Source organism: Lathamus discolor, chromosome 4, assembly GCF_037157495.1.
Source record: "Lathamus discolor isolate bLatDis1 chromosome 4, bLatDis1.hap1, whole genome shotgun sequence".
Taxonomy (NCBI): Eukaryota; Metazoa; Chordata; class Aves; order Psittaciformes; family Psittacidae; genus Lathamus; species Lathamus discolor.
Window position 1 is genome coordinate 114622829 of NC_088887.1, and position 12003 is coordinate 114634831.

Sequence of the window (12003 nt, forward strand, 5' to 3'; positions counted from 1 at the left end):
AAGATATTACTAATATTCTTTTCAGACAGATAAATCATGTTCAGGTTGCATGTCATTGTTATATATCATATCAGGAGGAAAAAAATGGACTTTTAAAATTATAGTGATACTCTTTAAAAAAATCCTATAAAACCCCACGAGCATCAAGTATGAAATTGTATTTAAAATAGTTCTTTGAGAAAATCAACTTTATTTATACTTCACTTTAATGCATTACTAAGAAATAAAAATATATATCTTAATTCAATAGTAATTTTATTTTAAAAGAACAATATTTTGTTTCTGCTGCACCTTAGCATCCTTCATATGTAGTTAAAGCCTTAAATGTGGACAAAGCATTGCTGCAAAGTACTGTGTGCAGTTACACTTACTGTACACTTGTAGCTGTCCTCTGAAGACATTTCTTCCACGAGAGTTTTCAGCCTTACATTCATACATTCCCGCATCCTCTAGCTGCACATTAGGTATTTCAAGCACAGCTTGGGATTTTCTCAGGCGGGCTTTACTTGGATTATGACCATTAACTTTCTTCCAAGAGATCGTTGGAACAGGGCTGAAATATTTAGTAAAATTACTGTTAGCACACTTCCACTATGGAGAATATAGATTCTGCTATCTGGTAGTTTAAACACTTAATAATCTAAGTAGCAATAAAATATAACCACAATTAAGGTTCATATAATGCTTGATATACCTTGCTTTCTGTAGGGAATCCCTACTAAATGGTTTGCTACATGGAATGTCTCTTTCATCCACAAGGGAGGCCAAATTTTTATTGAGATCAAATAAATCACTTGAAATACTGTCTCTAGATCTTCTTTACAAGTCTATGTTTTACTCCTGAACACTTACACTCAATAGGGAAAAGAAAATAACAACTTCAAAATCTGGATGAATTTAGCAAATTCCAACACATCTCAATTTTTCTGCAATGAAATTGCAGTTCAGGAGATCAGTAAGTGATAATGTCTATGTAGGTGGGGGATTTCAGTACCACTCTATCTTGGATAAATGAAGGTGACCGAAAGTTTGCACTCCTTTTCTGCAGTATTGTTTAAGTTACAAAACTGGTTGTGTATGAAGTATGTATGCACTACTGCTTCTGACTCACAGCATTATATGCCTGCTTGTGGGAGTGAAAGGGCTTTTCATTGTGGTTTGCTATTCCACAGAGGTCTGTGTGGAATCTGTGTCTTTCATACTGAGGGAAGAAATGGATTAAATGTTGTTTGCACTCATTCAATTTTCTTTTCCAGCCCAAGCACTCATCATGCATTGTGCACCTATTGGGCTTATCAGTATAGATATACATTTGTCTAAATATGGCAGATACTTAAGTGGGAAGGGAAAAAAGGGGGAAAAAATGTAACTGATACTTAAAAGGTGTTTATTGCTTTAAAGTTTGAGCTTACATTTAAACACAGGTGGATCTTGTGGCAGTTTAGATGGGGAAATAGCACAAATTCAAATTAAAAGTTCTATTAATTTCTACCATCATTTGTTAACTTCCTCTTACTGTAACTATATGAAGTTGTATTAAAAAATCACCTTTCCCTAAGAATTTCAGGGTTTAAGACACACAAATAGAGACATGGCAACCAACCATGGGAAAAGCTCTAGCTATTCTTTAGACATTTAAAATCAGGCTGTGAGACTGCAGTTGTCCTCACAGTTCCAGACAAAATGCTCCAAATTCCTGTACTTTATAGAGATGCAGAAAATTCCCAGACATGTAGTTGGAGGCCAGAATGTTTCTCTAATCTTGTTTCCTGAGTATCACAAATCATTGAATTTCATTGAGCCTATTAACATAATTACCTTCACAAAGTCAATTTATAGTCCCATATAGAATGGAACACACTACTTATTTGAATATATGAGGAGGCAAACATAATTTCCCTTATCAGTTTGCTGCACTGGTTACTTCACCTGACAAAAGATACTTTGTCTGTATTCATCTCTGAGGTATAGTCCCTACAATACCTCTCCATTTTTGCAAAATGGTCCTTTATCACTGTTCACCATGGAAGAAACATATGTACAGAAATAAAATCACTTCTTTTCTTCCTTAATAAACAAACCAGATTGATCTCTTTTTCTTCTAAACTCCAAACATGTATATAGTTTTCTTTTCATAAATGGTTGTGGATCATATGGTGGGTGTGAATCACATGAGCTCTTTTTTTTCCCCTGTTGTATCACATAGAAGCTTGACAGCTTACATGTTATTAAACTCAAATTTTAATTTTAATAATTTTATAATTAAATTTTATAATTAAATTTTAATTTTAATACTTTCTTGCTGACTGATATAAAATTTTGGTGTCCCGTAGGTTTGGTTTGAGGACTCCTCTGTGCATTTTGTATGGGTCTTATTTATAAATTTTGCTTCCTATTAGAAATTATTTTACATAATTTTCAATTAGACAATGAAAAGAACTTTCCATTCTTATTTGACACAAGTACTTCAACCTGTTCAATTCTAAATATGAGGTATAAACAGGGTATTTCTGTCTCTGATGCACTAAAAAACCTTACTGTCTTTAGCTCCACCACTTACGATATTCATGTCACATTCACGGCTATTATACTTTGACAGTACATATTAGAAGTAGTACAAATAACAATATTGGTTTTTTTTTCTCCCATTTATTAGTTCTCATATTTTATTTGATATTCACATTTATACCCTTTCTGGAGATTTTGTAAGTAAATCTGTTTTTTGCTTTGTATTCAGCTTTAAGTATAAATTCCTTATACGCTTGTTCTTTTTCTATACAGGATACAATTATGTCATGATTGCTGGCTGCAAAACAAACCATGGCCAAGCAAGTGTTTCATTAGTCATTATCAATCACAACACAAGTCCACAGCAGGAACTCTATGATGGTGCAGTGCAATGCTACTCAGCAACTGCTGTTTTATGAATGAGATAGACAGATGTGCAGGTACGCAACATAAGGGTGCCATGCTTGTTGACCATTGTTGTTTATTTGCCCTTCAGCCCTACTTCTAGAAAGGTTAGTGACAAAAATTCTTTTGCTGTATTGTCATGGAAGAAAACTGGTTCTACTGAATAGAACTGGTAAGTGGAATTTTGTCATAGCCTGTATTTCTGAGAAATAATGAAGATATTATAAACTGTGAAAATTGTCTCATTTAGCTGCTATGAGGTTATTCTGAAAATCAAGTATTTAGAAAATTTCTTTTAAATTGCATTTAACTATTTTTTTTTTATTTGCTTTTGTGTCTGCCTCAGGAAGCAAATGTGCATAACATGGCAAATACAATGGAAACTTGTTCTCTGAGTCATTAAGAAACATATTAAAAAAAAACCCAACTTTTTTCTTCATCAGTATGAGGTAGTAAGTGTTTTTTCAAAGAGATAAAGTTACTTTAGCCATGTAAATTTAATGATATCAAAGGAAAGTGTTCCCAAACTGCAAATCACTATCCACCAACAACTTGTAGATCTGTTTAATGAAGTTTATTTTCGCTGTATAAGTTACAAGTGAGACGTGAATTTTGCATCTGAAATAAAAATGTATCCATACCTATTTCTCCTCTGTAACTGTGTGAGAATAAAATGAAATATATCTGATTGAGGATGTGAAACGATAAAATTGTGTGGCTGTTCTAGAAAACTCATAAAATCCACCATAAAAACTAACTAATGTATGCATATATTTTTTCATACTTTCCAAATGATCCACATCTTTTAAAAAAGATAGAGTAACAGCAGAAGTATCTCTAACATTAATATGAGTTTAATGCAATATGCATAATTGTTAACTTATAATCATTAAAATCCATTTTATTTTGGTCTGAGCAGGCACTTATGGGAATAGAGTTTCCTTGTTTATTATGACTCTGTTAACATTCAAACCCTATGAGTAATCTGATTCAAGTTTCAACTGATTTCAAAGATAAGATTTTAAGATTTCTCCTTACTTTTGGAAAGAATCTGTTGAATGCTAATGGTAAATCTTAGCACCATTGAGAAAAAAACCCTCTACTCGATTCCAGAAATACCATCATTAAACTTGTAAGTTCTGAGAGGTCACTGGTGTCTATGATAGACATTACTGTGGGTTTATTCACTTTGAAGAAAATATGAGTTAAAGTTTTACATTTACATATAGAAAATATTCTAAGTGCCCATTTTCGTAAGTATATTATTTTGGACAAGTGTTATTGACTTTGTTGGGACTTCTTCACAAGTTTCACTGGAAATAAAAATCGGTTTTTGAAAAAAATATTGAAAGTAATTTATATTTATTTATTTCACCTGAAAAATAATTTAGTTAGATTTATAAAGCATTTGTTTATTTACAGAAAGGGGTGAGGTGGAAATAAGAGTAAAGTCTGAATTTTAAAATACCTTTTTCATGGATCTCAGCTCCTAGTTTTTCAGCAGTATCTTAAATACAAATGTATAGGTTACTTTTTCTATATTTGGTTGGTAAAAATGGATGGCTTTTTTGAAACATTTTACCTTCTACTGTAATTTCAGTTTCTTTCCAAACTATTTCTCTCCACCATGCATCAGTGTTCTGAGCTGTGCCTTCAAACCCACAGGTTCACTTCATAACATATCTTGAAAACCAAATCATGCCTGTGTATTTGACACTAGAAAAAAACCCTTGCTCCTTATGCCCTCCAGCCTTGCAGCCCAGTTAAATATATTCTAATTATTACAGAATAAATATATAGGATTAAAAAATCAAGGAGTATAATGAAATTCTCTCCATCACATACTTTCCAGAAACGACCATCAGCTATTCACACAACTTTACCTTTAGAATGTTCCATATAAATCAGTTAGGGTAAGTTGCAGAGATTTGGGAGACAAGATAATAACTTTTCCTTTCATTTCGTTACTAAAAGACAGTACTCATGAAATATAGCAGCAGTGAGTACTGGTGAATTAAGAATAGAAACAGAATAGAAGGAAACGATGATGAGTTTGAAGCCTGTGTGCAGGAACATTTTCTAGGTCTGAAAGTCCCGTCAACACATCTATTACTGTACTAAAAAGATACGATGCATGTATCAGTGTCACATACTAATGTGGATATGCTTTCTCTGCTGGCTTGTTCTTTATGGCACAGATCAAGGACAGTGTGCCTGCTTGGCTGGATGTCCAACTCTATGTCATTTTCTCCACACTTCATGTCCTAACACATTAGAGCATCTCTAACACCTAAAACAGTGCTATGGATAATGATTCGTTACCTATAAGGTTTCATTATTCACAGTGAATTACAATCCAGAAGCTTTCCTCTGCTGACTGATCAGAGCCTAAAGCAATTACTTCAAGCATTTTCCAAATTCTTAAATTCAAGTTAATAATGAACACAAGAGTCATCAGATTCCAATGGAATCAATCAATCAATAGAGCAGGAGATTCACAATAGGTGAGGTATTGGTTTCAAAAGTCATGAGCAAAGGAAAAAAGCTACTCTGCAATCTTTGGTTTCTCCATTTAAAAGTTAGCAAAATGTTATTTACTCTTAATGAAATTATATCAGCTTAGCTAGTTGACGAAAAAATTAGTAGAAAAGACCTGAACATCCTGCTGATTCAGTACTGGACACACTACAAAATTCCATATTACATTTATGTCACCATCCTATAGCAGATGCTATATTGTGGGATGGAGGAGATGTTGAGCTACTACAACTATTAAATAAGGACACAAGTAAGCTTTGTTTTTAACTCCACCATTCAGTGATCCTTTTCTAGTCTCTGTATGACATCCTACATCAGTTTGCTGGCTGGTGTCACCCTGAAATAAGTGGAAATTCTTCTGGAAAGTATTAAAGACATAACAAACAATAGCCTGTGATTTGATCAAAGCTGTTGAGAAGATGATCTGAAGGAATTTGAAAAGCAAAATATATACATGACATCTGCTGTGTTAGTATGGAGGATAATATATATTCATATGGATAATACATGTTCATATGGACTCTCAGATCCACAATACTACAGTACAACAGTGTTTACTTTCCCTGTGTAAAGCTATTTTATAACTGGCCTTCTCTCATGTCATTTTGGTCCTTTCCCAACTTTGTTGAGGCAGAATTTCTGTAGCTGGCACATTAATTGAGGATTTCCTAAATCAGCTGTGCAGATACGGCTAATGCCTGTGTAGATATAATTCCAGAGGAGTAGTTACAATGAGTCCAGGACTTCCAGGAAAAAAAAGGTCTGCCACCAATCATAATGTAAACCCAGTTTGGGGGGTGCAGGACACCTTTGAACAATCTGATCAGCTGCTGATCTGAAACTGCTGATCAACTACGGATTTCAAAGACAGGGAGAGTGATGATTTCTGAAAGTGCTGGATTTAAAGCTCTTGTACCACATACTATTATATGCAATTATTTCTTTGTGGAAATTCTTGAAGAGAAATACAACAATGGTAACTATGGGGACTACTATTGACAATTGACAGAGTATGTTTCCTCCTGATCCTCTCTACCTCTGACACAGACAGAAAGCTTACATATGTGTGGCATTTCACGACATGGACTCAAGTCCATGCAGAGACTCAAATTCCCGTTTATTACCACCAAGCCCTTCTTATCCCCTTGTTCGGTACTTTCCCAACCTGCACATGCATACAGAGTTCAATCTCATTGGCCCCTGTAAAACTCTCCAGGTAAATAGTCCAATCACAATGTTGCAGACCCTCTCACAACCCCCACATCCTCCGGCCTCCAACTGAGATTGCGGCCACATCTACATCCTGGCCCATCCTCCCAAGGCTTGCTTGTTTACCTTTCCTGTCCTTCAACGTTCCAACTCCTTGCGCCAGGGCTGGTCAAGCACCAAGGCCTCAGAGCTCATTCGCAAACTCTTTTTCATGCAAATCTTATCACCTTCGCTCCCCACACATATGTGCTTCTGGATTGTAAGTTCAGAGTGAAAAAAGAACAAAACACTCCTCCATCTTTGAACCTAAAGCAAAACTATGTGAATTACTGAACAAAGTTTGTAGCAGCATTTAAAAGTTTTCTTTGATGGCTGTGAGAGAAAGTGAAGGGATTGGTAAAACTGTTTCTTCAAAAATGACATTCTACTGACAGCGACTTGCAGTTTGGTGGGTTTATTTCCCCACTTTCAAGATGCAATATGGTAAAAACAATTAATTCTTATTTTTCAGATGTACATAAGAAGCATTTAGTCAGAGTGAAGCAGAACATGGCCTGGTAGTGCTTCTTGAGATTTACTAAAGAATCTTTATTACATTGCTATGAATGACTGCAATATTTCTAACAGCATTATGAAGTCTATGCAAGAACAAGCTCACTTCAAGGAAGGCAGAAATCAATCCAGCCTGAAAACTAAGAACAAAATCCAATCCTGGTCTAGCACCTTATGACATAAATTCTTATTCAGTATGAGCTAAAAATGAACTTTAGATTGATGAAAGTCTTAGAAAGATTCATTTGACACAAACAATATGTGCTATCAAAGGAAAAAGAAAAAAAAAAACAACCCTCCTGGTTCTATTTCTGTCTTATATAAACAAACTCAGCTTGAAGATGCCATGTTCACGTTTAAAGAGGTTCTTTCCTCCCATCACAAATTTATTTCCAGGGGAAAAGAGATCCCTGCCTACAACACTGACAAATGCTGTTCTACTGAGAGTGTTCATCTCCTTCTTGGAACTGTTTTGTTATCAGGTGTTTAATAGTAGGATTCACAGCTTCCAGGTTTGGCACTTGATGGTATTAACTTTTGTTAATAAGCTCCTAAAGTAAGAAGTGGTGTGAAGGGACATGGAGGAACATGATTTTTTTTTCCTACAGGATTTAGAAACATATATTTCTATACCAGTTTTTGTCTACATCTTGCAGTTTGGTTTTGGGCAAATTATCCTATCTTAATACCCTATGCCAAGTTTTCCTGCTTTTAAAAAGAGAAAACAGCCATTTTAAGTGTCTGTGACCTGTAGATGAAAAATAGAACATCATGATAAGAATTGTTCTTGAGGGTAAAGGCAAATTACTGCCCCTGGACTTCTACATTGAGAATTTGCTTAATACTCAACAATACTAAGATGCTAGCAGTCCTTGTTCCCCTAGTAATCCTCCTGTATGTAGAAAAAACACTGAATACTTGAATCCCTAGTTTCAACAAGGAATGGGATGTATAGCATCTAGAATGATTTTCTCCATTTAATGTACACCAGGGATCTTGGCACATCATTAAATTTTGAGTACCATGATACATTTAAAATACAAGCCTAAATTAGCTTCCTTTTTGCCTGCAAATTGTATATTAAATCTGGTTAGAATTCCTCAAACCTCCAACCCTTCATTTATCAATGTTGTAATTCATCATGTCCTTTCATACTTTGTTTCGACCAGCAGTTCCGTGTAGGGGATAACAATGTATGTGCTACTGTCACCAGGATTCAGTGGAAATGAGAGTTGTTAATGTGCTCTGAATGTCCTTTACTGTAGAATCATGTCATCTGTAATATCAAAGGTGTTTCTGTGTGTCACTATTATTGTGGGAAGAAGCAAGAACTGTTCTGTGTTCATGGAAAAGTACAAGGAGGCTTAATCATTTCTGAAAGACAGTACCTAGAAAGGAGCAGCTGGTGGGGCTAAATGGCCATTCCATGAGGTATCTGTATACTTAGCAAAGAGGCACTCATTCCCTGAGGCTTTACATACAGTTGCCCAAGATAAAAAACCAGCTTATACTCAGAGAGAAAGCTATGCTTGTGCCAGTCACTGAATTTAAGCAAAGGTCAACCACAGTATGTCATGTACAGAGGGGAAATGCCTTCAGATAAAGTAGTTGCTTTCAAATGGATTGAATTTAAAAAAAGTCTTTTCTCTCTGTTCTGCAAATCCTGCATGACACTCAGGATACAAACCTTTCACAAAATATTCTATATTTCTATGATACTACGATTCAGTGTCTCTTGACTGCCACAAAACTGAAAAGATTTGCTGACATATCCCAAAGAAATGCCCAACAGAACTGTCATACCTGGCCCTGAAAACAGCGAAGCCTGTTTTATATCACAGATGTTAATACCATTTTGTGTGTGTATATATATGTAACAGTATGACTCATGTTATATTCCCTTGTTTGTATGCAATAATACTCAGCTGCTTCTTGCCACCTAGACCACTCACTCATCCCAATGCCCCTGAGATGCAGAGTAGGACAGAAGTTAATTTTACGTTTGTTTTAAACTGCACATTTTGTCTGCTACTCTTTAACATGATATCAGGGCCGGAGGGAAAGGTGAATTCATAGATTTGTATTAAAAAGATTTATGTCAGAAAAGAACTTGATCTCAAAATAGAAATCCTCATGAGACCTTTTTTTGACACTGGATTAGTGGGAAGGGGTCAAGTTATGGGAAGTTTTTGTCAGGTTCTCTTGTCACTTCATAGCAGGAGATGCCACCTGCAAGGTCTGAAAGCAAGAAGAATCCTGCTGTCTACAGCCAAAACCCAGATACTAGTTCTGAAACATCCTGGAACAGTATAAATTAGGCAATATTTGATTAGCCAAAATCAGCCAACAAAAGGATTAAAGTCAGAAAGATATGGAAAACCTGGGTCATAGCTTTAACTGGCAGACTGAAAGAAAAAGTCCTATTTCACAAATCCGAAGAGCAGAGAGGGTAAAGTTTCGTCCTTTGCAGGTAAGAAACAATATGGTGTAATGCTGGAAACTTGCATTCACTATGTTGAGGGACCAGATGGCTAACTGCATGTGTAGAGAACTGTGCAACCTGGACCTGTGACTCATTATAGGATTATTGTTTGTGAATTTTGTGTTGCTGGCAAAACTCACATACAGCTGAAGTTCAGAAGAAGAAAAGAAAGGAACCAGGCACTATAAAACCTTTGACCAAAGATGTACTTCCTGGGTGCCTTTAACCTTCCTTCTTTTCCGAAATTACTCTTTTCCTCATTACATGATTTGGCAAACACTGACTAGACCTCACAGAAACATCCAACATGTGTCTTTGCAAAGTCTTTCTTTTTACACCTGCCAAAAGATTTGCAGTATCTAGAAGTCTTCTTTATAGCCATTACCCTATAGCATTGTCTTAATGATCAAAACCAGGAAAAATAACTTCTCCAGATACCTCATGTAGTATTCCAATATTATAGTCAGGTGCCCCTCACCATATCATGAAGATTTTTTTTGTATCACCACACTGATCTTTGCTTTAATATTCACTTTTCCATTTTTTGCTTTAATTTCTGTATATTTTAAAATCTTCATTAAACTCTCTCTACATGCACATAATCTTCAATGAAAATATTGATAGTGACATACAATAAATGATTGCATTTTTAATAGAAGCTTGAAGAACAATTTAAAAAACCTGTTAAAAGACAATCAAGTCAAGGAGATAAGTTAAAATTCTATACTGTATGGATCTAAAACATTGAGATATTTATTAATCAAAATTCAGTCGGTTTCATGTTTCAAGACATTTTAGAATATTTTCTAGACTACAAGTCATTAAATTTCATTCACTTCTGTGACTTAAATGTACATAACTTCACCTTAGTTATTTTACTTTACTCTTTTATTTTACCTTATTTTGAAGGCCAGAATTAAAAATGGACTATTAGCTGAGTTCTTACAAGCCATATTACAGATGGGATGAATGTTTATGACTGAGCTACAAATCTCGTCAAAAGTTTACAATAGAATGATTAAAGCAACTTTAACTGTAACAGCATGAATGATGCTTCTATGATGACAGCCTCATCATAATTCAGTAATAAAAGGAAGTCAATATCTCTATTTTATTCTTGTCTTAACTAAAAATATTTCACAATATAAGCATAGTCTTGATACTAGTAAAGTGAAACACCCTCGCATTTAGAAAGAATATCAATATACTGTGTAGATGTTATTATTTTACAGAAATAGCACAAGCATAAAAAACCCTCTCAAAAATACAGAAAACCAAGCATATAGGTTAGTAAGAAAAATTGTCTGTCAGCAGTGTTCTCCATCTACTCTTTTGATTAAAATCTCTAGCTGTTCACCTACATGTTTTAAAAAATAACCATAGTGAAAAAAAGGATGAATAAAATTTGTTGGTTTGTTGTTTTTTTTTTCTTTTAGCAAAACAATCCTTTTGGTAGTCTACATGGCCCAGGGATCCTATTTTAAAAGCAAAGACTGAAAGCTTTAATAACCTACAAGCACAGCAATAGCCCACATCCTCTAATTTGTTCTAATGAAAAATAAAATATGATTGTTCAAAATTGGCTGTTGGCACTATCATAATACAAACTGTATATACTCCTTTTCTTCTTTCTGGAGCCAGAAAACCTTAGCAGTATGAAGTTTATAAGCAGAATAAAATAGAAGCTGCTGTATGGTGTGATGCATGACCAAAAATACAGTGAGAAAAAAGGCTGAAGTGCGAGGGTCAGGTAGAGTGTGTGCATCATACATGATTTGACATTAAAAAATCTGTGTGAAAGAGTGGATGTAGAAGAACTATTTGAAAGGGAAACAAGAAGTCCACCTAGAGTTATATGCCAGGGGGAAAAAAAAAAAAAAAAAAGAGAAAAAAGAAAAACATTAAAGGAAAAACAGAGTGATACATTTCTGACACTTGCTTTTTCTTGCTTTTGTCTTGACAGCAAGGGATTGTGCTCAATGACTGTAACTTACAGTTTTTCATGTGAGCTTTGACAAACCAGTCTCAAGCTATGAAAACTTGTTCATTATGAGGCTCTTACCAAAGTCATATATTTCCATCCAGGCCTACTTTTAAGTTCCACATTAAAATAATAGTATTAAAATCACTTAGGAGATAACTGTACTCCAAAGTCAAGAAGTGTTAAAGTATGTTTGGATGGCCATCACTGGAAATGCTTGATTAATGGATATATCACGTGGTGGAGGACTTAAAAGTCCTTTTACCAGTGTTGTTTTCATATCTTTCTAATGAGGAGCTAAATGAAGACATCAGAATTCTTCCATTTA

The 12003-nt window shown here is 34.8% G+C and overlaps 1 protein-coding gene across 1 annotated transcript in view; it reads right to left on the minus strand.

Moving 5' to 3' along the window:
* CNTN5 (contactin 5) overlaps positions 1 to 12003 on the minus strand; it is a 234548-nt gene that overhangs the window by 122399 nt on the left and 100146 nt on the right. The window contains exon 7 of the mRNA XM_065678713.1: positions 372 to 553. Within this exon, the coding sequence (XP_065534785.1) occupies positions 372 to 553 (182 nt within the window). The remainder of the gene's footprint in view (positions 1 to 371; positions 554 to 12003) is intronic.